The 27,530-nt window shown below is 36.1% G+C and overlaps 3 protein-coding genes and 1 pseudogene across 5 annotated transcripts; 2 read left to right on the top strand and 2 right to left on the bottom strand.

The window, feature by feature from the left end:
• The first annotated feature begins 5,781 nt into the window (after positions 1–5,781).
• On the top strand, positions 5,782–7,704 carry LOC113727558 (uncharacterized). The gene has a single exon (XM_027251787.2). The coding sequence runs from the start codon at positions 5,782–5,784 to the stop codon at positions 7,702–7,704; it is 1,923 nt and encodes a 640-aa protein (XP_027107588.1).
• Positions 7,705–8,032: 328 nt separating this feature from the next.
• Positions 8,033–10,775, top strand: LOC113724567 (uncharacterized). The gene has a single exon (XM_027247453.2). The coding sequence runs from the start codon at positions 9,239–9,241 to the stop codon at positions 10,682–10,684; it is 1,446 nt and encodes a 481-aa protein (XP_027103254.1). The 5' UTR covers positions 8,033–9,238; the 3' UTR covers positions 10,685–10,775.
• An 8,955-nt stretch (positions 10,776–19,730) lies between these two features.
• LOC113727556 (gibberellin receptor GID1C-like) lies at positions 19,731–25,587 on the bottom strand. Of its 3 annotated transcripts, none has more exons than XM_072076230.1 (4): positions 25,198–25,587; positions 20,862–24,186; positions 20,150–20,371; positions 19,731–20,049 (listed from the first exon to the last, which is right to left on the bottom strand). In XM_072076230.1, exons 1-2 carry the CDS (start codon positions 25,234–25,236, stop codon positions 23,182–23,184), a joined length of 1,044 nt encoding a protein of 347 aa, XP_071932331.1. In that variant the 5' UTR covers positions 25,237–25,587; the 3' UTR covers positions 19,731–20,049; positions 20,150–20,371; positions 20,862–23,181. The 3 variants fall into 3 exon arrangements, with proteins under 3 accessions (XP_071932331.1, XP_027107587.1, XP_071932330.1); XM_027251786.2 differs by having other exon boundaries at positions 19,731–20,371; positions 20,862–21,983; positions 22,424–24,186; XM_072076229.1 differs by having other exon boundaries at positions 19,731–20,371.
• Positions 19,966–21,348, bottom strand: LOC113724566 (epoxide hydrolase 3-like; annotated as a pseudogene).
• Positions 25,588–27,530: the final 1,943 nt, after the last annotated feature.

Genomic DNA, 27,530 nt, shown 5'->3' with positions numbered 1-27,530 from the left:
ATCGGACTTTCACCATTCCTGAGTAAATTGGGAGGTTTTGGACAAAACCCTCAACTCATTCCCGAGCAAAAACATTTATGACGAACCTACCCTCTTTTTTTCTTCATTACACGCCGCACCTTCTGTTCTTCTTCTTCATCAGATTTTCTACCTCTTCTACTTCACCGGTTGGACAACCATAAAGATCAGTGGCTTTCAACTCTCCTTGGACAACGAATTCTAGAGTTGAAGAGTCTTCTACTAGGGTGAATTCCTTGAAGGTTTTGGACAAAACCCTCAACTCATTCCCGAGCAAAAACATTTATGACGAACCTACCCTCTTTTTTTCTTCATTACACGCCGCACCTTCTGTTCTTCTTCTTCATCAGATTTTCTACCTCTTCTACTTCACCGGTTGGACAACCATAAAGATCAGTGGCTTTCAACTCTCCTTGGACAACGAATTCTAGAGTTGAAGAGTCTTCTACTAGGGTGAATTCCTTGATCCCAGGTTAGTGGATTACAAACTCCCTTGCCTCTGCAATTTTCTTTTCGTATGCAAGCTTTTCTCTTTCTTCTTCTCTGTTTTTTCAGGCTACTCACTGGGTAGCTGAAAATAAAGAAGAAAAGAAGGGAATCTGATACAATAACACTAACTAGACCAAAATTGGTTGTAATACATGTATTTTAATTCACTTACTTCAACAAATACATTATTTTGTTCTTTTTTTTGGTGAGATAAATGTTAATGTCACTAGATTTGTCATTTTTATGGTTTTAATGTGTTTTCTTGGATTACGCATTCAATGGAGGTCAATCAATTCTTGATCTTTTGGTTATTTGATCCGTGAATACTGGTATAGTTTGGGTGGGTTTCTACATGCCCTGTACCTGTTTGTAAAATTGTCTACTTGAATAGCTTTCAGTTTCATAGTTATTCGTACATTAGGATTTCAAGTTTCAACCATCAATTTCATTTGTTTATGCTTATTTATATCTATACATCATTGTGTTTTCGGATGTATGATGCATGTCTAGGCCCTTTTAATAAGATCAATTGATGTTTAATGCATTTGAAGATTTTGATGCCGTAATCTAGTTTGGTGAATACTTACGTTTGGTTGTCATATTGTTATGTAGACAAAGATGCCACGTTTGCCTATTGAAAACAGAAGACGCAAAAAATATCGAGGGCAAAGCCAGATTTTATCAGGAATGATAATGGTTGTTATTGCACTGTTTATGATGTGGTACCAGTTAATATTCATACATCTCAAAAGTAGAAGACGCCAAATAAAATCAAAAGAAGAAAAAGTCACTGAACGCATGCAACACTTATTCAATTTGACTAGGGAGAGTGATGCTTATTGTATTAGCGAACTTCGTATGGATAGACGAACATTTGGGATATTATGTGAAATGATTAGAGACACTGGAGGTTTGAAAGCTATAAGAAACATGTCAATAGAAGAAATTGTTGCCATGTTTGTATATGTTTTGGCTCACCACAAGAAAAGTAGAACAATTTGTGGTCTATTTTGGAGAAGTAGAGAAACGGTGAGTCGTCAATTTAATCTTTGCCTCCTAGCAGTTTTGAAATTGCATACTATATTACTTAAGAAGCCTGAGCCTATTACCGAAGATTGCACAGATGAGACATGGAAATGTTTTAAGGTAATTCAAATATTAAAATACAATCATTTAATAAAATGTATGTTTTCATCTAAACTATCCAATATAGACATTTTAACTCATTTATATTTTTTATTTTTGTTAAAATAGAATTGTTTAGGTGCCTTAGATGGGACATTAATAGATGTGACACCACCCACCGAACAAAAATCAAGATACCGAACGAGAAAAGGAAGTATTGCAACGAATGTATTAGGGGTTTGTTCTCCTAATATGCAATTTATCTATGTCTTGCCTGGTTGGGAAGGTTCGGCACATGATGGTCGTGTGCTTCGAAATGCTATCTCTAGACCAAATGGTCTTAGAGTCCCACAAGGTAAACATATATTGCAGTATTCAATACCATTCAATCAATTTTTTTTCGAAAATAAGGTAGTCTAGTATTAATTTGTACATGATTGAATTTTGAAGGTTGTTATTACTTGGTGGATGCTGGATATTGTAATGCTGATGGATTTCTTGCCCCTTATCGAGGGCAAAGATATCACCTTAATGAATTCAATGGTTATCGACCACAAAGACCAGAGGAATATTTCAACATGAAACATTCTAAAGCTAGAAATATCATAGAAAGATGTTTTGGATTGCTAAAAGGAAGGTGGAAGATTCTAGCATCCCCTTCATTTTTTCCAATTCAAACACAAGTGCGAATAATTATGGCATGTTGTCTGCTGCACAACTTGATAAGGAAGTTCATGACTTTTGATCCACAAGAATTACTACAAAGTGAAGAAAATGAAAGTGAAGATGAAGACAGTGATGAAGAAGTAAAGTGCATATCCACTATTTTGCCAAGTGATCAATGGGCAAATTTTAGAAATAATTTAGCACATGAAATGTTTGATAATTGGAGGGCTGGGCTTAGTATTTAGCTATGAATGGATGTTTAGCTCTTAGACTCATTAAATTTGGATTGACATTTGATGTACTCTTGTAGTGGATTTGTGAATTAGATTGACACTTGATGTATGTTCTTTTAAATTTGGATTGACTTTTAATTGTATGTTCTTTTATGTGTTTTGTTATATTATAAATTTCAGTTATATGCTATTGTGTATCAAAATTAATTGATATATATGGGTTGACTTCTAAATGATAGGATGGAGAATGATGAAATTGTACGTGGAAGAGGGAAAAATAAATGTTTTTGGACTGGTGAAGAGGTAAAAGTGCTCATAGAATCATTGCAAGAGTTGGCTTGTGATCCAATGTGAAAATCAGATGGAGGATTTAAAAATAATTATATGAGCGAATTGCTTAAAATTATCTTGCGTAAGCAACCTACTTTTACCAAACAAGTCAGCCCACATATTGAATCAAAAGTTAAGTGGCTGAAAAATAGGTTCCATGCAATTGTTGAAATGTGCAAAGAAAGTGGTTGTAGTTGGAATGATGCTGAGAAAAAGATTTCTTGTGAAAAACAGTGGTATGATGATTGGTGCAAGGTAAGAAATTGATTACTTTTTACATTCTGATATGTTCTTTTTCAACCTTTTATTAAGATTATCATTTATCTTTCTATTCTATCTCTAGACTCATAAGGATGCGAAAGGCCTTTGGGATGTCAAATTTCCATATTTAGGAGATCTTGAAATTGTATATGGAAGAGACAGAGCCACTGGAAATGTTGCTGAAGATTTTGCACAAGCTGTCCAAGATATGGAAGATGTCCAAAATTTGGAGGAAGGACATGAAGGACTTGATGCTATGTCAAACTCGGATAATGATAAGGTAGAAGAAGATGAAGTAAATTCCATAGAGCAATCAACTCAACCAAGCTCAACAAGTACAAGAAATTCCAAGAAACAAAAGAAACAATCCCCTCCCATTGCAAATGTGTCAAAAAAAATGAAATCTGCATCAACAACAAGGGGTGATCTTGATGCATCATTGCAACTTCTCATCAGCAAATTTGGAGATTTCGTGGAGGGAATTCAAGCTAATTTCACAACTATGGCAGCAGCCATGTCAAATGAGGATAAACGTGAGCAATTGGTCTCCGATAGAAGAGATCAAGTTGTTGCTGAGTTAATGAAACTTGCTTTACCGAGTGGAGATGTAATGAATGCAGCCGACATACTTTCGGAGCAGATTTCCAAGTTTCATGTGTTCTACAATCTTCCTGCAGAAATGAAACGACAATATGTAATTAACCTCCTTTATCCTCCATCTACTCGCTGAAGTAAAATTATTGTTAGCTGGAAAGTGATGTTTTGATGGCAATTTCTTTTTGTTATGGTGATTGTTAGATGGTTATATGATTAGTCTTTTGGAGATTGTGGACATTGAGTGGCACTCTCGACTGGATTAGACAATTGACTTGTATTTGGTATGGTTAGCTTTTGTGATTTGAGTCTCCTTCTTTTGTTCATATATGTAAGGAGAGATCTATTTCATATCATTATCTAATATAGGAACCACAAATGACTTGTTAATGGAGTAAATTTCCAAAAAGAAAGAGTTTTTAAACTAACTTCCTAAAGGCTGGCAATTTTTAAGTCTCTTCCCCAAGGGTGAAAAACACATTCAAGAAATGTGTTCTTCCAAATAAAAATGCAACTTTCAAATACGTTATTTTAATTTTCGTAAATTTGTTTAAATATAAAAAATTGGTTAAATAGCGTATTAAATACAAAACCTGCTAATTTCCCATAAAGAGCTGGTATCTTATGAGTAATTTCTTTTTTTTTTTAACTTTCACATATTTAATTTATGTTAAATACAAAACATACTAGTTTTCCTTTAGGCGCTATTTAATCAATTTTTTCCATAAAGAATTGGTATGTTTTCCATAAAGAGTTGGTACAAAACATACTACAAAACCTGTCAGTTTCCTTTAAAGAGCTGGTATCTTATGGGCAATTTTGTTTTTTTAACTTTCACATATTTAATTTATGTTAAATACAAAACATACTAGTTTTCCTTTGGGCACTATTTAATCAATTTTTTCCATAAAGCTGGTACAAAACCTGCCAGTTTTTCATAAAGAGTTGGTATCTTATGGGCTATTTAACCAATTTTTCATATTTAAATAAATTTCCAAAACATAAAATAACGTATTTGAAAGTTGCGTTTTTATTTGGAAGAACACATTCCTTGGATGCATTTTTCACCCTTTGGGAAGAGACTAAAAAATCGTCACCTTTTGGGTGATTGTTTAAAAACTCCTTTTTTTGGGAATTTACTCCTTGTTAATGCAGCCACTATATTTATTTTCTGGTATTAATTTTTTTATTATTTATGATTTTCTTATGTTTTATCAAAAAGTTAATAACTATTGTAGTTACAATTATGAAATGTTAATTTGTCGTATGTGTAATTCTTTTGTTTTAGAAGAATTGTTATATCAGGGGTAAATTTGAAATTTAATTGCATTTAATTCCGAAACACTTATCAAACCAAGCATCAGGAATTGGAATAATGCTAATTCCAACGTGTGAACCAAGCAAGATATTGGAATGAAAAGTTTTAATTCCAAAACCAGAGTCTATGATTCCAATTACAATTTCAATTCCTAAACTTGAACCAAGCGACCCCTAAGTGATATTATGACACATCTCAGGAGGTTTCTCAAATTACCCCTTTTTTCGAAGGGCAAAAATTGCCTCGATTCAAGTGCCCACCCAAATTTGAATTCAAAACATAACAACCCATCCCGTACTCGTCTCACACATTTACCTCATCCGATGGACAATTCAGTCAATTCACTATACTGCAATCCACGTGGCAATGACTTAATGGTTGGTTCTCTCAACGTCTCTTAATAGCCCAATAGAAAGACAGATGTAACCCCAACAGATCTGTGGCTTTTTTATCGCTGCTGTTTTGCCTCTGTTTTCTCTCACATCCGCCTTCTCCACTTGTGACCATTCTTTGCACCAGAATTTATTATCCCGCTTCCCAATTTCCAGAGCCAGAAAAACACTATCCTGGAAAAACCCTAGACCTCTCATCTTCCATCCCAAATCTCCAAAACCCAATCTTCAATTCCTTGCATTGCACCACCCAATTTTTTTTTCTTTTAGGGGAAAAATAAGCCCCAAAGATATAGTATATAAGTATTTAAATTGCAGATAGAGCAAAAACCCTGTTGAGTTCAGCAAAGGGTTAATGGCCAAGAAGAAGCTGACCCACAACTCAGAAAAAGAAACCCAGAAAACCCATCACGAAGAATCTGCCGCGTTTGCAAACATTGCCGCCATGGATGATGCTTCTGAGAAGCTTGAGAGCTTGAAGTCCCTCAATGCCAGGCTTCTGAAGGAGACTGTTGAGCGCCGACGGGAGGTGGAGGCGCTTGTGCAGTCAAAAGGGTCTCTGGAATCCGAGCTAACTCGGTCTAACTCGGAGAAGGAGAGGTTGAGGTCCGAGTTGACTCGGTTGAGTGAGGGGGTGGTGGAGTTGGATGTTGAGAGGAGTGTGGTGTTTGCTTTTGTTGCTCAACAGGCTGAGGAGGTGATTGAGAGGGAGAGGGATGAGATTGAGAGGAAAATGAAGGGCTTTGAGAGAGAAATGGGGGAGATTTTGCGGGAGAAAAGTGAGATTGAGAAGGTGACGGGTGAAAAAGAGAGGGAAATCGAGTTGCTGAATGAGAAAATTAATGAGCTTGTGGTTAGGATTGATAATGAGAGGAGTTTCTCGAACGGAGTTTGTGTAGAAAGGGATGCAATGAGGGCTACATTTGATGCTCAAATCAAAGAGGGAAGTGAGTTGGGGGGTAAGTTGATTGAAGCTGAGAAAAGAGAGAAACTTGTCCAAGAAGAGGCTGAAAAGTTAAGGGGTGAGTATGATAAATTGGCGAGGGCAAAACGGGAGAAAGAAAAACAGATTGAGGGGGTGATGAGGGATAAAGAGCTGGTGGAGAAGAGTTTGATTGAGGTCAATAAGGCTATTGAGAAAATGAAGGAGGAGATTGAGGGGGTTGTAAAGGAAAAAGAAGGGATTGAAGAGGAGAGGAAAGTGGAGATGAGGAAGAGAAGTGAGTTGCAGGAAGTAGTAAATGGACTTAATGAGACGGTGGGGACTATGCAGAAGGAGGAGGAAAGATTGCGCGTATGTGTGGCCAAGTTGGAGAAGAGGTGTATTGAAGGAGAGGACAAGGAAAGGGAGATGGAGAGCGAGATTGATGAATTGGTGAAGGAAAAGAGCGAGAGGGAGAAGAGGCTTTTGGGATTGATTGAAGAGAATGGTGTGGTGGAGAAGGATTTAGATGATGCGTTGAAGCAATTGGATGAGCTTAAGCAGAAAATGGAGCAGATAGTTAATGAGAACAGAGAAATTGCTGGGGCTAAAATTAGGAAGGAAAAAGAGATTCTTGAATTGGAAAAACATGTGACTGAATTGAGGGATGCGGTTTCAGGAATGGAAGAGTCCTGCAGGGTTCAGAAGGAGAAAATTTATAGCTTGGAATCTGAAGTTGGGAATTACAAAGATTCCTTGAAGCGAGTTTTGGTTGAAAGGGATGAAGCTAGAATGGAACTTCTTGACGAGAGGGAGAATGGTATAGGCTTGAAGCAGAAGATTGTGGCAATGGAGAAAAATGTTGAAGAAACTGTTGAATTGGTTGAGATTTTGAAGGCTGAAAATGGTAACGTCAAAGGTGAAAAAGAAAAATTGGAGAGCTGTTGCATTAGGTTGAAGAAGGACATAGCTTCTGCTGAGAATGAGCTTACTGCTGTTGCACGCAAAGAGTTGGATGCTACGAAGGCTGAACTAGAAGTAGCAGATGCTAAATCTGAACAGGTTTTGAAAGTTTTAAGGAGGACTGTTGAATTGGTTTGTCCTAATGGTGAAATGAATATAACTGGTGACAAGGAGATGAATGGAGAAATTGAACCATATGTGGCTGAATTGGTAGCAATCAAGCATGCTTTCAAGAGCAGAGAGGACAAAGTAGAGGACATGAAGAGGCAAGTTGAAATCTTGGAGAACTCTGTGGCAGAGGCACACAAGAAGAAGAGCTTCTGGACTATTATGTCCTCTGCAACAACAGTTTTTGCTGCAATTTTACTTGCATATGTCACTCGAGGGCATTAAAATCTTTTTATATCTTGAGGATTATTAGTTATCTATCAAGAATTTAGTCCTAACTAGAAATAATCATAAGCCAAATGGTGCCAAGTTTGGTTTTCTTTCGAACTGCTCTTGATAAGAATTTACTCATGTTCCTTGATGCTGATATCAAGTTATGATATGGAGTTTTTGACCGCTAGTCTGATGATTTTTACGAGCACGCAAGCTTGCAAATTTATGCTTTGTCCATTCCAATGTGTTAAGTCAGCTTCTGATTATTGTAGAAGTAAACTCAGCAAATGAATCAAATGATTCAGGTTGGCCTTGCAGGTATTAGCCCAGAGTGAAGTTCAAAGCGAATATGCTTCTTATTTCATTGCTCTAGGGTGTCCAGATGGATATCACATTTGTCTGCTGTCCTGAGCCATGTTGTTCTTTTGCAGTTTTAGGTCTGCGAGGATCAGCCGATCAGGAAACTATACACCTACTTGTTTATATATGTATTTAGCAATTTACAGGCTCTGCCTCTTAATGGAATAGGGAGGGTTACATCCACAAAGCATTTGCTGCTCATAGAGCATCATGCCATTTAGGCCTTCATTTTGACCCTCTTAATGGTGGTTGTGTTAATAAATTCATAATCAAACTAATAAACACATGACATTGGCATTTTCACTACGTCCTCAATTTGAGATTATACTAAATAGCAAATTAATCAAAAGGCGGAAAAGGGTCCAGATGGTTACCCTACTGGACAAAAGTGAGACAATGGAAGTATGGAACTCTCAAGTAACAAGCAATTTCTGTTTTTTTCCCTTTTTCTTGCTTTTTGCATTTGGAATCTGGAGGTCGGGTTTCCAATCATATGTAGCAGGAGCTTGTTTTGTTTGCTAGATAACTTCAATTTGATGGAAGCTAACAAGTAATTTGAAAGTTTTGTTAGAGTGGTGTAATCGATAGCTTCAATGTACGGGTATTATAGAAGGTTTGATAAGATCTAGAATTAGGCCTTAAGCCTTGCCTCGATACCCTTTAGTTAGTGTACCCATTCCCAATTTCTAATGGATTTTATTGTTTTAGCTCTAATAAGGTAGTTATAGATTATCAGAATTAGCAAGAGAAATTAACATAGAAATAGGAGGGAAAAAAAGAAAGAAACAGAAACCAATACATGGTTGGCATCCAGGCTCAAAATCTCCAGACCCATGTTCTGTCTAGAAGAAAAATAAGAAATTAGGGAGAACAAAAGTAACACTGCTTTTGGGTAATGAGCCCAATACAGGGTAAGTTGACGAGCTATAAGAAATCAGATCTTGCTGTCAATACATAAATTTAAGTCAATCTATAAGAAAGTCAGATCTTATTGAAGTTAATGTGTGTCCAGGTTGACTATTTCTCGGAACAGCCATGTGATCTTGTGCAATTCCAGAAAAGTTGACAAGCACGAGGAGATCTCCGGCATCAGTGGGTTGCACCATTAAATGTTTAACATTGAACACAACACAATGAAGCAAGAATCAAAAGTGTACTAGAGTTCTAATAGCAGCAGACATCAATCATGGGGTTGAAGCATTCTAATCGTAAATTTCATTCTCGTCCAAAATTGTGTTACTTGAAATGTTCAACCATTATTGCTGCATTTCTCTCCCTTGCGTCCTTCATTTACTTCTTTTCTCCACTGGCTGATTTTGCAAAATCATGGTCCAGAGAGGTGCATTTCAGGGGTGATTTGCGTGAGGCTAAATTCCCATGGAACAAGCTTTGTTTTGGACAAGCAAACGAGAAGCTAAAGCTTGCAGTCTTCTCCAAATCTTGGCCTATTGGTGCAGCTCCTGGCGGCATGGAACGTCATGCTTCGACTTTATACACTGCTCTTGCTGCTAAGGGGCATGAAATACATATCTTTACTGCGCCTTCTGATAGAAGGGCTCACGAGGACATTCATCAAGGTAATCTCCACGTATATTTCGCGTCCAATGATCATGGCTCCGTTAATTGCTCCTTAGCATTTGACATTTTCAATCGTGAGAACAAGATGAATGAGTTCGATTATGTCCACACGGAGAGTGTATCACTGCCATATTGGCGTGCAAGAGTGGTGCCTAAAGTGGCAGTAACTTGGCATGGGGTGTGGTATGAGATAATGCATTCAAAACTGTTCCAGGAGCTCTTATCCAACCCAAAGGAGCAATTGCCTGGACCAATGACTGAGCTACAAGAAGCAATGCCCAGGTTGCTTAATGAGATTAGGTTCTTCTCGATCTATAAACAGCATATTTGCATTAGTGACAGTGCAGGAGAGGTTTTAGTCAACATCTATCAGCTGCCTCAAAGAAATGTGCATGTCATCCTTAATGGGGTTGATGAGACAAAGTTTACGCCTGATCCCATGGCTGGTGCTGTATTTCGTGAAAGATATGGAGTGCCCTCCAATGTGAGCCTAGTATTGGGCATTGCAGGGCGGCTAGTTAGGGACAAGGGGCATCCCCTGCTTTATGAAGCATTCGCAAAGATAACCAAACGACATCCTGGTGTTTTCCTACTGGTAGCAGGTTCAGGTCCTTGGGGGAGAAGGTATGCTGAACTAGGGAAAAATGTTAAGGTTTTAGGCGCACTGGAGCCTTCAGAATTGTCTCACTTTTACAATTCGCTTGATGTGTTTGTTAATCCTACATTGAGGCCTCAAGGGCTGGATCTAACCTTGATGGAGGCAATGCATTGTGGGAAGCCTGTTTTGACCCCAAATTATCCAAGCATAACCAGAACAGTGGTACTGAACGAAGAGTTTGGTTATACATTCTCACCAAATGTGGAGTCACTTGTTGAAGCTTTAGAGTCAGCGATTAAGGATGGCTCAAGAGAGCTGCAGAGGAAAGGCAAACTTTGCCAAAGATATGCAGTCTCAATGTTTACAGCTTCTAAAATGGCTTCCGCTTATGAAAGATTTTTCCTCTGTATGAAGAACAATAGATATTGTCAGTACCCCCTTACCAGTGACTGTTGAAATATTCATCTGTTATTCTCCATAAGACAAGTTTCTGGGCTATTTCTACGAAATACCCTCCCCCCCCCCCCCAAAAAAAACCCTCTGAAATCCTCCATTTTCACGGCCAAATCCTCATAATAATTGTTACTTCCCAGAAAAAATCCACCAAATATGGCCCTATGTAAGTCCTATATTAAAGTATGCCTGGTCGAGATTCTTTTTTTTTATTATTATTATTAAAAGAGGCAAAGGGCCGTTGCGCCAGGAATTTTTTTTTTCCTTAAAACCTGTCAGGCCGTCACGATTCTGATTCCGATTCTGATTTGCTTCAAATATGGTTCAGTTTGATTCGATTTGGTTGGAACCATATTTGAACCAAACCAAAATCGGAACTGAAAATTTAAAATTCTCTACAAATATGTAGAAAAATTAATGGGGCAACAATGCCAGTACAGGTAGTTTTTTTTTTTTTCTCCCCGACTTGTACCTCTATTCAAGTTCTTAGCGTTCTATTGACGCAATGGATAAACTCGCAAATTTTGCCTGTCAAAGAACTCCAATAGGGGTAGATTAAAGACTCCTTTGTTTGATCCCAGAGTTCTCAAGATTGGAGTAGAGTCCTAAATGCAAACTAGAGCAAATTTTGGGGTTGGGGAGTTAGGGCTTGGTTAGGTAACATGTAACTCTTTCTCCATGCTTTCAAGGCATTTTGTCTCATTTCCTATCACTTATAACTCCAACAATCATTAGTTCCGATGCTGATTTTGTTCCGTCGGTTTCGGTAAGGCCCAATTGAACATTCCCTCTAAAATAGATTAGAATAAAAGTAGAAATACGTGTCAACTAGACAGGTGCTAATTGACAAAAAAAAAAAAAAAAAAAAAAACTCCAACAATCACTAGGTCATTTTATTGTCTTGTTAAGCCATTTTGAAGATGTAGATTCGCAATCGTTACTGTTGTGATTAATTTTTTGGGTTTAAGACCTCAATTTGATGCAAATGAGGTCTTACACTTCAGATTTCTTGAAAATGTGCTGATATTTGACATTCATCGTTTTGACTTCTTTGGAGCTTGTAGTTTAGCCGGATTATCATGGAGTTGCTCTTAAGGCATATGAATGACGTTTTCAAGGAGTTTCTCAATAAATGACCTTAGTGCTTGCTAGATTGCCCATTGCATAAATAATACGGACAAAATCAACAACTGCTAAAAAAAAAACTAAGAAGGCAGAATTTGAGAATTTTCGCTATAGTCAATAGTGGGATCGGATTAGTACATATAAGCTTGAATATAAGAAGGAAATGGGGTTCCAAAAGCGATGTCTATCTAATCAAGACAATCAAATCAAATTTAAACTATTCAAATAACCAAGTCAAATCAAATATTTAAAATATATATATATGCAAATCAAAACAAATCACATATTTATAATTATAATAGAATATTATAAAGTTCTTCCTCAAGTCGGAGCGCGTACGTCAGACACGCACAACGTGGCCCAACCTAGACTTAAAAAAAGTGAAGTGAGATTGATCGCGTCCAAGAGTGCTCCAATTTTTTCGGATGTCCCCAAAGGGACTCCAAAAGTGTTGATAAACTTACCCTATATTAAAAGTTTCTTATCATTTTTATCATAATTGAAAATATGTAAATTTGATTTGGTTTTGTATCATCCTATTTGATTTTGTTTGATTACATTTAATCAATTTATATTTGAGCTGATTGTCTTGATTAGCAAGACACTTCTTGTAAAACTCTATATATAGGTCCTTATATACTAATTTGATTATACTTAAGTATACACAAAATCTCAACTTATTAATGTAATAGTATTTTAACAACAACTAATCCCTTTTAATATTATCGAAAAAAAAGTCCAGTTAATGTGACTCTAACAAAATCAGTACCTAAAACTATGCTTGTCGTGCTGACACAGACAGAAACATGGGTGACAGCACTCCTTAAGTTACAACCATATCACCTAAGTAATTGCAAGGGCTTGCATATTGGAAATCCTAAGCGATTTATAGAATTTGGAAACCAAAAACATTACAGAGATTTAGGGACCTCCATATATGAGCTTGGAGGCATAATCGCGGTTAACACCTCATGAATTCCATATTAGCAGAATGATCTCAAGGATGGCCCAAACAACACACATGCAGATGCGTACCATGTCAGGATAATATTGGATATCAACTCCATTAAATTGCTTTCTTACCATAATTAACAACCACGCAAACCCCCTTCACTGGCTAGCCAAAAAATAAAAAAGTTTAATGATAAGTTGTCAAAATATTCATGGATGGCAGACAACAGAAGCAAGTATATAATTGATAGAGCTGACTTAGTTTCTGGTTGAGAACCCAATTCAGCACTTAAATTCAATAGATTCAGATCGTAACACATTCAAACCGTTTGATAACTAAAAATTGAACATTTGAATTAATTAAGTGGCACTGAATTTTCTTGGCAAAACTTGCTCCATAAATTAAGTGATAAGCTATTCACTTATCATTGAATGTGATATGCACTCAAATGTATTAGATTTAGTATTTAATAATTCAATAATTTGATGGATTCAAATTTTAGATTTCATATTTCAAATTTCAATTTCATCAAACGCACCCTTAATCTACTAAATTCAAAATTTTCCCCCATGTCGCGTGAGCCTTCAAATCTTGCTACTGCTACAATTATAACACTTGACAATCAAGAAAGATAACATCAACCCAATTCCTCATTCAAACTCGGATTAGAATAAAGGTCAAGTGCCTTACTTGCCAACCAAATTGTGCACATTAAGAATAACAAAAGTTAAGCTACAAAATATTCTTCATTATAAAAGTAACATGCAAATTCAACTCAAAAGGCAGTGAATTACCTATGAGTTAAAGGCACAAAATTTCAAGTCGACTAATCCATCACATACTCGCTACTTCTGCACAAAAGAAAACTTACACCTAAAAGTCCTCCAAAACTACATAAAAAGTCAAAGATGAGAAACTCATAAGCGTTAATGTCAGTGGTCAAGGAAAATCCTTTTCAGTTGGCCAGCATTCATTCTTGCTTGAGTGCAACATAGGTCACAAAGATTACATGCCTAGACAATGGTACTACCACTAATTAAGAGCCAAGAACGAAAATCCATGTAATTCACTACCCTATGCTTAATCCCTACATCAAGATTCTGTCAGGAGTTGCAAGTTGGAATGCAACCACCACCTAGACCATACATAACAATCTAATATCATCTAAAAAAAAATGCCACAACAAAATATATTCACAAAAGTTGTTCATGGAGATTTATATTGAGAGTATTACACAAACCCAAGCAATAGCATGCATCTTCTCCATTAGAAACTACTGAAACATCCCACCATAATCATGAACAAATTAAATTGGATAACTGGATGACCATTATTTTTAGGGTAAAAAACAAAAAAATCCCCCGTAGTAAGTCTAATACATAGGAAAGCCTCCTGTGTTTTTAAAATATACAACACGACACCTCATACTTTGAACTAAATTGTAAAGGTAACGGAATCCGTTAAACTTACCCACCATATAAATTACCTGCATGTGGCCTCAGATGTTGATATTTATACTGCAAAGTTACGAAACGATAAATTAAAATATTCTTCTGGTTACACTAAGTAAACAGCACTCATTAATCAACATAAAATTTTAAAAAAAAAATAGTTAACATCATCGCATTCAAACTATTCCTAAAAAGAAAATCCTGTGTTCAAAATTCTTGATATAATTAAAAAAAGAAAAAGAAACAGATCAAACAAAAAAAACATGTTATTTACCTGAAATATTGCTGAAGTAAGCGAAAGGCCTTAGCCTCCAAGTCTTCACGGTGGAAAATATCACTCCAGAAAATATATTCCACACACACAGTCTCTCTCTCTCTCTCTCTCTCTCAAAAAACTAACGCAGAAAAAGAAACAGAAAATCAAAAAGAGATTTTTCTTCTTTTCTGCAGAAGATTATTAGAAAAAAAAGTATGTATTCAAATAAGGCCCAGCATGAAATCAGAGTTTTGGAAACCAGAAGCAATTCAAAATGGAGGAGGAAGATGAGAAGGAGAGTGAGAGTGAGAGTGAGAGTGAGAGAGGCGACTACTCTGACTAACGAGGGGAAGAATGAAATTTGATAGGCAAAAGGCAACCATGGGCCAATGGCTTGGCGACCAAAAGGAGGGCTTAAGTCTCTCTTGAGTTGTTGAGTTGGAGGCGAGAGTTTAAACCTTACTTGTCTCCTTAAGTCTCTCTTGAATTGTTGAGTTGTAGGTGAGAGTTCAAATCTGTAACGAAAAAAATCTAAGAACACTCCTTTTGCAGATAAAAAATATATATATAGGCAAAAGGCTCGACTTTTTTTTAAAAATTTTTCTGAGTTCGTTTAACAAATGGCATGCGTTAAGAGTGGACCGACCGTACCCGCTCGAAGCTCTAAAAAATGTATGGGCTGAAATTGGGCCTCAGTTTTGGAGAGAGCAACGCTGCCAACGCAACGCGGAAATCTGGGAATTTTTTGGTCCGACCGTGATTATTAAAACTAGTGCTCGATGCACACACTTAATGTGTGTGAAATCAAAAAAATACATACTAGTTATGGTCATATATTTTAAATAACATTTTTATTACTGAAACAAATTTTAATCTTTTAAATATTTTTTATAAAATAGTTTTATATTGGCAATTATAATATTTATGGATAGTTATGTTGAAAACATATACTTAAATAATTAAAAGTAAAAATAGTCATGAGTAGTTATAAATAATTAAAATAAAAATAATTTTTATAGGGATAAAAAATTCAGAAAGTGACGATAAATGTTAATTCCAATATTAACCCCAAACCTCCTTCTCAGGAATTTATATATATAGTATAGATTATATGGTAAATTTTTCACAGTGCAGTCTCGTGTATTTTATTCTATCCAATAATACTTTTTTTTGTTCGAAATAATAATTTGCATAAAAGAACTTTACATCTGCCATACTCCAACAATTCAGTTCACTAGATGGATTAGGAATGGCACTAATCCATGTTTATGGTTGGAAATTGCTGTCAGAACAGCCGTACCCAACAATTGACGTCTTGAATTGAATCAAATAAGGTTGATTTAATATGGGGCACTATTTCTTTTTTAAGATTAATATCTCATATCGACCTAACTTTATTTAGCTTGATTGCGACGTAAATTGTATACCATGCAATCTTAGATGCCTGTGTTTTGGACCAATAGCCTTTTCAAAACAGAATTTTACTATTTGCAAATTTACCGGTGGATAATCATAATTTAATCCACGCAATACTGCATGTGGGATTAATAAATTCTAAAACGGGGTAGTCAAATAGTTATTAGTTATGTTCAGTCATATCTTGTTTTCTTATACAGTACTAGGTGGAGGATGCGCGGGTGTTTGGTGCCTGTGGGGAAGGAGGTTTTTTTGTTGAACAAACAATAGTACATTGTGAGAAAAAATAAAAATTAGTATGAAAAGATAAACGATATAATCAATCAATTCACATAACTTTACAATAAAACTGTGTCAAATTGAAGGTCGTTATTCCAGAATCCCCATTGAGGGTTCTTTCTTGCTGTTGCTCCAAGCCTATAAGATTATAACCAACCCAGACCAATTGGGGTTAGACAACGTGAAAAATGCTATCTTGCAGTTAGGCAACACGATAAGAGTCGTTAATTGTAGGTACTAAAAACACACTGACAAAATTAAGGAAGGAACTGAAAAATTGGGGGGGTGAAATCTAACCTCATGCTGAACCACTTGGAGTAGCTGGGATTGAAAAGCATTCTGAACTGATTAGTATGAAGTCAGGTAGAATTATTCCAATCCTAGAATGCGAACAAGGAGAAACTGATAATCAACCGTTTAGGCATTAAAATACCAACGGTTTGGCAATTGAATTGGATGTAATTAATGACGAAATAATAGGTAATTTCAGAGTTGAGCTCAGATGGAAGAAAAAACGATGAGGCAAATCGTTGTAGACAAAGGCAAAAAGGGAAAACTTAACTCCTAAAGCTGAAAGGGGATAAACTGACCAACGTTTGTGGCTCATAAATGCAGATTATAAATGATAGAGAAATTGATTCATACCATTGATAAAGAAATCGTTGGCTCATTTCTTAAATCTTATGTTTTCATAATCGGACCGGATATCGACTCGGTCGAGCTCAGGGTCAGGAGTTAGGTTCAATCGGATTTAGGGCTGCAAACGAATCGAGCCGCTCGCGAGCGGCTCGAGTCAAGCTCGAGTCGAGCTCGACATTAATCGAGCTCGAGTCGAGCTCGAGCTCGAACTCGAGCTCAAAATATTAAGCTCGTTGAATATATATATATATTTTTTATTTTTATTTTTATTTAATAATAAAATTATGTATATTATATATATATATTTTTTATTTTTTATTTTCATAGTGAAATTACGGATATATCCTTAATATTTTATTATTTATTCAGAAAAAATATTATTTTATTTTTTAAAAAAAAAAATAAAATAATTTTTTTTATTTTTTTCGAGCTCGAGCTCGAGCTCGAAAATTGCCAGCTCGTCGAGCTCGAACTCGAGCTCGAGCTTGATAAAATTTAGCTAAGGCTCGGCTCGATTAGCTCAAAGCTCGACTCGGCTCGGCTCGTTTGCAGCCCTAATCGGATTCGATAGGGGATTGAACCGGATGACGTCATAAATAAAATTTATTTAAAAATTAAAATATTATATGCAAAATACTTAATAACATGTTAATATTAATAATGGTATATTCATATATATTTGATATTTCAAATATATTTAATAAGAAAATACAAATAAATTAGAGCAATCAAGTAGCAATTTATATTATTTAATCAGCATTAACAAGTTTAAAATTAAAATTATGGACTTAATTGAAAATAACACCAAACTTTAAAACAACATTTATAAAGTATGAAATAGTTGAGGTATGTTAATAATTTTTAACAACTTAAAGATCAAAACATCATATTAAAAATATTCTGAACTTTCAAAAAAAGAAAAAGAAAAAAAGAGAGATGGGCTCATTTTTCCCATCAAACTAGGTCAAAACCAGGTCAAACCCGGGTTTTGACCTGGTTTGATCAAGTTTTTTATTTTCCGATTTTTAGGATTAACTTGGACCGACCAACTGGCCAGTTCCTGATTCGATCGGTCAAATCGGCCGGTCCGGTCCGAGTTTAAAAACAGAGTCTAAATCTGATTGTCATTCAAATGTTTCAAACAAAGCAACATCTCAAACGGTTATTTGCGGTTGAAAAGAGGAATTATTGATAGATAAAGGATATTCCGGTAATTACACTAGCATACAAGCATATATGGGTTGTACAAAATACAAAAACAGTTGCACACTAATTACACATTCCATCAATACCCAGATGGCTCATCAATGACAACTTTAAATGTATTAAAATGGGGTCATTTCAGTAAACATATCCAAATATATGTTTCCTTAATTTGTATCTAAAGCTTTTAAACTAATATACAACATTTCATATTCCTAGAAAACCCCCACCTATGCAGTTGAAATTCAACCTATTCTTTGATCAAAACTCAATCTTATATAGTATATAAGAAAATTGACCAGTCGTGCGTAGCTAGGGTGACTGGTGAATTGCACTGCTCCATCATACCTCATGGATATTATCATTGGGAAGTTAGTTTAAAAACTCCCACTTTTTGGGAATTTACTCTGTCATGATGCATTGTAAACGGGAAACTTAAGCTAACAAAAGGCATATATAATTATCAATTATTATTGACAATTAATATATCTACAAATGTTCATATTCTAACATCACGTTAATTTTGGTAATGGATTAAAATATATATGGACGTAAAATTTAGCCACGGTGAAGAAGTCTATTTTTTTGTTATTATTATTGGTTGATATGATAATTTCTATTCAGCTCCTACTCTTACCCTACACTAAGAAGGAGGCGTGTGTCAGGATCTCAATCTAAAGAAGCAGAGAAAAGGAGGACTGGTTAAAGATGAAAAAGGAGAAGAAAGAATGAGAAAAGAAATTAGAGAGAGATACAGAGGAACTAGAAATGAAAGAAATAACTTTCGTTTTTTTGTTTGTCAGTAAGCAATTTTTATACTAATCCTATTCCTACTCATAACCTGCCTAAGGAAAGCCTCAACTGGGCCAAAAAGGTTATAGGGAGTGAATTCACCTCCTTTACTTTGTTCTCCCCTCCCGAGTGCTCCCAGCACCCAAACCTAGAGCAGATCAAAAGACTAAGATGAATATTATTGTATTTCGAAGTGGGTTTTAGATATTACAAAAATTTTGAAGTAAAGGAGGTAAGTGAGATTTTTCAAAGTTTGAGGGTATCAAGTAAAACTGTAAGAAAACTCTAGGAAGGTTTCTAAAATTATCCCAAAAGTTTATTGCCCCACATTTATACACTTGGTTCCTCAGATAGAACTACAAAGCTTCCAGATCAACAAGTTTCTGAACCATGGATGCAAATGCCATCCTCTCGTTCAAGTCACAAGACTCGTAACAGATAGAGGTGGTAACTGAAGCATGGAAAATGTTGTCCAAGGAAGTGAGAAACAAAGGAAGATCAGAAGTTCAGTACTGTTGAATGAAGTCTTAGATGTGCTTGCTAATCTCATCAGGCTTTTCTTGGTTGATAAAGCGAGCCACATCTCTGATTGCCACTACTTCCTCCAAGAATGGCACATCTTTCTTAAAGCCACCATGGTACAATATAGAATCAGTTATTTGATTGGTCTTATGCACTCATACTAGAAAATTGTTTTGTACCAGCGAACCTGAGAGGATGCCTATTTTGGTAGTTCTATGAAAGTTTTCTTCAAATCCCTTGATGTAGACAGCATCATATAAAATCACTGAGGGAGAATATTAATCCCTACTTGCATTGTAGCATAAGAACTTAGTATAAGCGTATGATCTCCAAACTTGACACTGACATTTGCTTCGACAAGAACATTTAGGAGTTAGGGCTGCAAGGATTTATAAAATGATAAAAGAAAGCAAGTTGACAGAACTGAGGATGTACATATAAACTTTCGAAAGATACTAAACTCCAATAATGTTGGAAGGGAAGTTACACATGATTCAGAGCACGATAGTAGTTTACTGCTCCCATGAAGCCTGTCTTGTCAAATTTACTGACATAATAATCGACATTATCATCGGTCAACCAAGAAGGCAAGACAACTGGAGTGTCAGGTGAACCGCCAAAGGCTTTACCCTTGGGGAAGAACAGAGGATCAGGAGTTCAATATGCGAGTATATTTCTGAAAAAGTTCTTTAACAACGATCTGAGCAAGTTCAGCCTCTACTTCACCTGGTCCCTGAAATACAAATGGACATTATATTCATCAGCTCATCTGTGAAACCGTGACACTGTCAAGTTCTTGTAAGAATTTCCTGGTTAAGTTCTGTCACTACAACCTTTAATCCACTCTTCTGTTCCACTTTTTCCACACAAAGGAATGGTCAAAGAACAATCTTCAATTCTTTTTATCTTCAATTCTTTTTAAAACAAAAATATTGTACTTCTCTTGCTTTGTCTGCGTATAAGTTGCCTGGCTAAGTTCGGTCACTACATCATAGCTTCTTCTTGTTGATCAATTTTTGTAGTTTCTGGAACGTGTCCCCCTTTGGCTATAATGTCTGCAGGATTTTAGGCAGCAAAAAATATCAGGGACATTTATCAACAAATAAACAAAGAGCAAAGAACTACAGCTCCTTATTATTCATTAAATCATCAAGGATTCAAGTAGTATAACTAGTACAAATATGAAAATGCTCCTACTTGAATTCGTGTTTACCTAGTTCTTTCTACTTGTTGACATTTCGAAACCTGGGCTCTATTTAAATAAATCTTAGACCCAAAAAAAAAAGTTCTTTTGATGATTGTGAAAAGAAAAAAAAAATCAATCTTCAAGATCTGGTATCACTATCTTTAATAATATACTTTGATTCCATAACGCGATACAGTATATATGAAGAAAAACTTATGACTGAAGACTATAGAAAATTATGACACTCTTATAAATTTGACCAAACAAGAAGTTAAACAAGAAAGATTATATAAACGTGGGTTCCATCAATTCCAAAAGTCCAAACAAAAAACAATTCAGTGAAGAGTATAAAAGTGAACCTGAAATCTGCCCATGAAGTAATCATCCCCCTATGCACTACTCAAGCTTTCGACCAAACTGCATAACGGATTCCTCGGGTAAAAGGCAACACTCAAGCTAACCAAGTCATTGACCTTATCAGACCTAAACAAGCATAAATGCCAAGCAACAATGCACCCCAGTCATGATCAACCACAAACACCTGCTCTTGATCAGGTGCAAATACCGTGCAATAGCTTGAATGAGAGCTATGAGGTCTCCAACTACATGAATGGTGCTAAACTTTGAGCTATCATTAACAGGTGCGCCAGTGGTATCGCCATAGCCACGGAGGTCCGAAGCTACGGCTCAATAGCCACGAGTTGCCATGAAGAGGATCTGTTGGCGCCATGAGTACCAGAGTCCTGGAAAACAATGAAGGAAGAGAACTAAAGGGCCTGCAACAAGCTCTGCTATGTGCATGTTTAAGCTATTCACACGTATACTCTTGCTGTCTGTCTTGTCCATCTTTATCTCTTTCGTTTTCCCTCTGGAGGATGTGAGAAAAAAGTTCTGACTCGAGCACTTATAGAGAAAGTAATGCGGAAGTTTGATTTTGGTAAAGAGTTAAGGATTTTCGTCGCAATAGCACCCATGAAATGTCTCAAGTCTACTAACTGTGGATGGTAATCTTCCAATAAGAAACTGATAATTTATATGGGTTGAGAAGACCAAGTAGGATACATGACACAAATACTTAAAATACATATTCTAGTCCAACATGTCAGGCTAGATAAACTCATAAAAGAGTTCCTAAAACAACCAAACCTTATCTAAATCATGTCACTTTTCGCGAATAACTATCCACTTGTTTGTTTTCTGCTACCACTATTCCGGTTAAAATGTGCTAGAATACTATATCAGGATGCCAAAAGTTGCTACTTATCTATAGTGGATGCCACAACTGCTCCCATATAATCCACACACAAGGTGAAATGCAGAGGGTATATACCTCAATGCGTTCTTCAGCAAATATTTCTTCGCCGTAAAGTGAGCTAGCAAGGCAGAAGTGCGGGCTCAGGGATTGTAGGAGGTGGCTGATCACGGTCGATGATGAAGGAATGGTCTCTGCAAGTGTTCGAGGCCATTGTTGGTGAAGATGACTGTTAAAAGTTGTCTGATTTAGATTACTTGTTGGACACATATCTCAAAAGTTAATAGAACATATGGTGAAAGTGAAACACTACACTCCGGATTAATACATGGTGGGAGATTGCAGGTTCGTTGTCTGGCGTCTACCACTTTAAATATGTTAAATTTCGTTCTACATTTTCTTGTGCTGTTCTAAAAGCATTAAACGTCTGCAGTATGCGCGTGTGTTTGTGTGTGTGTGTGAGAGAGAGAGAGAGAGAGATGCTCTTTTCCGCTTAGTTTGGGAAGAGAAAACTTGTTATGCCAAAAAGGAAAAGGAGAGAAAATAATTAAGTTTATTTCCCTGCGTCAGGTAGTATATATAGAAAATGAGATGATTTTAGTTGCGTCCAATATTTTCTCAGGCTAACGTTGCGGCAATCTGAATACATATCATCAATTGCTTTTCTACCTTGTTTGCTTTTGCTTTTGCTTTCGCATTGCTGCTTGGTTTTCTATCCAATTTCTTCCATTTCTTCTCTTTTGACTCAACTCCCAAACGTCAGAAAGAGATGCCTTTCTCTTCTCTTCTTTGCCACCCAAACCACAACTCTTTAATGATGGAGAGGATGGAGTGTGGGCTAGCAGGCGGAATTGACTTCACAACAACCAGAAGTACAGATGCTATGAATGTTGCAATAACAGCACAATACTAAAAATAGCTTTCACATGATTCTTGAAGACATGCAAGTATATACAATTATGGGCTGTTTTCCCATCCATGCCCTCTATGAGTACAGCTAACTACGCAGCATCAGCTAGGGCACCTGCCCTAGATTGTTTTGCAACAATCATATTCCTAAAGTTTCCTTCTTCACTGGTCTAGAAGTGGGAAAGTTGAATCCTAAATCAGCTGATCTGCTACAAACAGTGCTGCGGAAACTCGTCAAACTACTAGTAAGCTTAAGTTCCAACAATCTTGAAGCCGATAAGGCTATATCCTAAGAAATAGTTGCAGGAGGAATACTCCTGGAGACCCAACTAATTCCAGCTGTAGAATTGCATGCAAAGCGTACCTACAATATTCATACAATCTTACAAAGCAACCACACAACATCCCAAAAGAACAATGAGTACCTAGAGAAATGCTAGACTTCAGTGCTCAATGCTACCATTCAGTTCTGAAATGAACCCAGAGAAATTGCCAATCTTCAGTAAGTACCCCCTCGATTAGACAATTTGACGATTAGAACTCACAAAGTTGCTTATCCCATCCATAACAACATGGAAGTGGTCATTATTAGGTAAGAAATAGAAACCGATTGTTGCCTGTTCCAGATAAATCAGCTTGACCTCTTGGCCAGCCTTCACAAGTCCATTTGCGTAAGCCAGCTGCCAGTCCTGAAGAAGGTCCAAACCAGCCACCACGACAAGACTCTTAGGAAACTTAACTCCTTCAAGACTTATACCATTTGGACCAAAAGGGTTACACGCAGGATGGTCCCTGTCTGCACCTTCAGGAAGATATGCCCTCCAATACCAGTCACGGTCTTGAATGGTTACAAAATATTTGCCATCTAATCGCACTTCTGACTCAGTTCTCTTTTCTCCACCAAATAAAGGATTGAGCAATATATTTCCCAACACTTCAATATCAGATTCTATTGCCCTTAAAGCAACATTATGAACTATATTACCACCAGAACTATCACCACATAAAAATATATGAACTTTTGAGTCCTTTTTACTCTGCAACCATTTCCTTGAGCTGACCCACTTAACAGCAGTCCAGCCATCCTCATATGCACAAGGATAACGGTTTTCAGGTGCTAATCGGTAATTAACAGACACCACAACAGCCTTACAAACACCAACTAGACGTCGGCAAAGGGTGTCATATATAGAACTATCAGCAGAGGAATGAGCAAAGCTTCCTCCATGGAAGAAGATTATGACAGGGACAATATCAGATGTGATAGGTTTTTCAAGTTCAGCCAGAGTTGGCAAACCTTCTCCTTCCTCTGCTGGTCGATAGACTCGACTAAGCAAGCCGATTCCCCGGTCAATAATAACATCAAAAGAGTAAACTCCATCAACTGGGTTTGCATTGGGAGGAACCTTGCGATCAAGGAATTCAGCCAAGTGGCGATCAAAAGTCCCATCTGAACGGCGAAGGAGTTTGTATGACAACTTGAACTTGGAGATGAGGATCCAGGTATTCAGTGGAACCACCCGCTGTAATGCAAAAGCAGTAAAAACTGAGAACACAATAAAAAGTACCAAAGCTGACAAAGCCTGCACTATCAATCATGATACCCTCAATCTATACAGAGCATGTGATCAATAAGTAAATAGGAAACTACATGTTAAGTTCAAAATAATTTAAAAAAAAACATAAAATAAAAAAAATCCTGTCAAGAAATGGGATAAATGTCAAAACCTTCTTATAGTTTGTTAAGTTTTCTAAAGAAAGCTCTTGCTAGCAGTTTTGAAAAACAAGTCTAAACATAACACTTCAGCTGGTGTTTTTTGCACTTGATTTCTCTTATCTTCTACAATTCCGATAACTGCTAATCTACATACCTAAGAGTTTCTGAATTATAACTCCTACCAAGTATCCCCAACCTGTCCGGAGATTGTAGCTCATTTCTCTTTAAATCAAATTAAACCTACAAAATATTGCATATACACGCAGCTTCCTTTCTCCGTCTATATTTATCTTTGCCTTTACAACTTCTGTTAAACTAAGGAATCTAGAGAGAAGAAGTTAAGAGAACATGAGAGAGTCACAAGATTAATCACTAGGAGCCAAAAAAAACTGCCACAAAACACAGAAAATAAGTACAACACTGAATAAACTAAAAAAGACTGATAGAAATGCAATAACTTGGCACAAAAGGAAGAACTTCTACAGAACAGATCATCATCAAACTAGATCCTAGGAATACTCTACACCTACCAAGAGTTGAAGTAGCCCCAAAATCAGAAAAAGTAAAGCTTGCTCTCAGGTGCAGAATCAGAATGTCTAAAAATCAGAAAAAGTAAGGCTTGCTCTCGGATGCAGTATCAGAATGACTAAAAATGAGCCACGCATGAGCAAGGGGCAGAGCACTTAGCAAGATTCACCCAAAACCCAAATTTCAGCAGACGAGCTAAGAATCTAAGGCAAACCCAAGTAATAAAACATAATTACCTGATCATCAAAGCCAAAAAGAAAGAAAATCAGGAACAATAACATGTAAATACCTTGGAGTCAGTAAGATCAACCTCATTACTCCTAGCCATTGATCACTAAAGCTCCTTTCTTTATTTTTATGAGAGGAAGAAACTCTATAGCCACTCCAAATTCACAAGCCCAGTTAAGAATTCAATATACAATACCCCACTTCAGCATGCAGATCACATTTGCAAGATTCCAGCCCAGCAACCACACTTCCCCTTCTATATTTATCTGGACCATAGATGCCTGATTTTTTTTTATATACATATATATATATATATATATATATATATTATACTGTAATGTGATTCTTTAAAAAAGAAAAAGAATAAACTTTGTGGGGTATATCAAGATACAGATGAGATTGGAAGTGAACGGAAAGAGGTAATGGGGAATGAGTAAGTGAACTTTGGCTATGCTTGGCTGGGCGGTGGTGCAATAGCATATATGTCTTTTCTGAGGCTAAAATACATGGGTGCGCTGGTACATAATTACTGAATTACCACTCACAGATATAAGAGAGTAGAGAAATACTTGAAATTAGGTTGATGTCCACAACTACTTAATTATCAAATTTTTTCTTCATATCATTATTAATTTTATGTTTCTACAATGAATATTTTGATGGGTGTTTTGTTTTGGCACTTGTTATACACTTAATTTATGTTAAAACTATCATTACATATATTTATTATTTACCAACAAGCCAAAGGCTTGTATTAGTGAATTTGTTTGAGTTGTTATAAAAGTTAAGGTGCAAGTAGCTTAGCTAAATACTCAAACTCAAATTTAGATTGACCAAATTTGAACGTGAACTCAAGCTACTCAATGGGGGGATCCAATCGGTCAAGTATTGGAATTAGCTAGACAAGCCTGATCGAGTAGTATATATATTAATATAATATAATCATTGAATATATGTAATTGTAATTAGTTATACACAAATTTGCTATTATATGATTTATGATACTTACACTTAAAATGCTTGAGCTTAAACTTGAATAATTGAGCTCAATAAGGCTTAGAAAGGATTTCAAGCCTTCTCAAGTCAAGTTCAAGTTCAAACAACAAACTCATGAGCCATTCTTGTTCAAGATCAAGTTGCGTGGGAACAGTTCTTAAATATGACTAGGCTTGACAACCACCCCTAAATTTAAAAATGTATACAAAATCCATTTATGTTAAGTTATATGGTTGGAACTCTCATAAATTGTTTTACCCTTTTTCTTCTCAATCAATTGAAATACAGATTTAGTTTTCCTACTCTATCCCTAAATTGGGGGCATATATATAACTTTTATTTAAATTTGAAACTCTTTTCCAACTGTAAATATGAAATTTGCCCACAATGACAAAAATTTAGCATGCAAAATATGAATCCATATAAATACATCTAAGATATGTGCCTCTCTTCAATAATGAATTAATTTTTATATTCTGACTTAATATATACTATCATGTTTAAATGAATGTCAACTTATTAAAATTTTGAATTTAAATTCAAATTTCATAGATATATCATATATTTAATTGTGATAGTGTATATATCTGTTGGTGTCTTGAAGATTAACTTTGATTAATTAGTTTTAGCTGTTCGAACAAATAACAGTTATGCGAAATATGAACTCCATTTGCCAAGAACTAGAATTAAGCAATTTCTTGTTCCATCACTTCAACTTTTTCTTTTTTTTTTAAAAGCTTGTGACATGTCCTTTTCTGTATGATCCCTAATAACTTTAATTGTCACGTGCACTATTCTTACGAAACGTACAAGGATCATTTTCAGATATAAAATAATCTTCCCCTAAAAAAAGATATAAAATAATCTTTAGAGCAAATTATCTGGTTGGCCACTAAACTTATGCAATCATTGAGTTTTGGTCACTCAACTATTAAAAGTCTGATTTTGACCACTAAATTGTATAAAGTTAAGATTCAGGGCATTCTGTTAGATTTAGTCATTAACTTTATCTGATCTGTCTATCCGCGCAATTTCTAAGACAAAAGAAATGGTTAATTTAGGAAGTTCAATATGCATCTTCTTCTTCTTATTGTATAAACCTAAAGAAGGCAAGATGCCAGAGAAACTACAAGGGAGAAGGAAATGGAAGAAACCCAGCTTGGATTAGAGAAAGTAGGACCAAGCTCAATACCACCAAGAGCCGTGCCAGCAAGTTCCATTTCCCCATAGAGGGTTTTCTGGAATAAACGCTAAGTTGCTAATCCCTTAGGGGAGTAGTGAAGATCCTTGGATTAAGACCAGTGTAATTTGGGGCATGGAGGTTGGGAGTTCTTGGGAATGGGTTGTTGCCCCTCTCTGCAATTACGCTGCTGCCGATGATTTCATTTCAATGCAAAC

This window comes from Coffea arabica, chromosome 2c (genome assembly GCF_036785885.1).
Source record: "Coffea arabica cultivar ET-39 chromosome 2c, Coffea Arabica ET-39 HiFi, whole genome shotgun sequence".
Lineage (NCBI taxonomy): Eukaryota > Viridiplantae > Streptophyta > Magnoliopsida > Gentianales > Rubiaceae > Coffea > Coffea arabica.
This window is presented reverse-complemented; position numbering and strand designations above follow the sequence as displayed.

Bases quoted from the DNA above. Each gene is read 5' to 3' on its own strand.
- LOC113724567 (XM_027247453.2), top strand. From the start codon at position 9,239: ATGGGGTTGAAGCATTCTAATCGTAAATTTCATTCTCGTCCAAAATTG.
- LOC113727556 (XM_072076229.1), bottom strand. From the start codon at position 25,236: ATGGCTAGGAGTAATGAGGTTGATCTTACTGACTCCAAG. The intron at 24,187-25,197 runs GTATTTACATGT...TTTGCATTACAG, and splicing joins TTGATCTTACTGACTCCAAG to CGGGTGGTTCCACTGAATAC.
- LOC113727558 (XM_027251787.2), top strand. From the start codon at position 5,782: ATGGCCAAGAAGAAGCTGACCCACAACTCAGAAAAAGAAACCCAGAAA.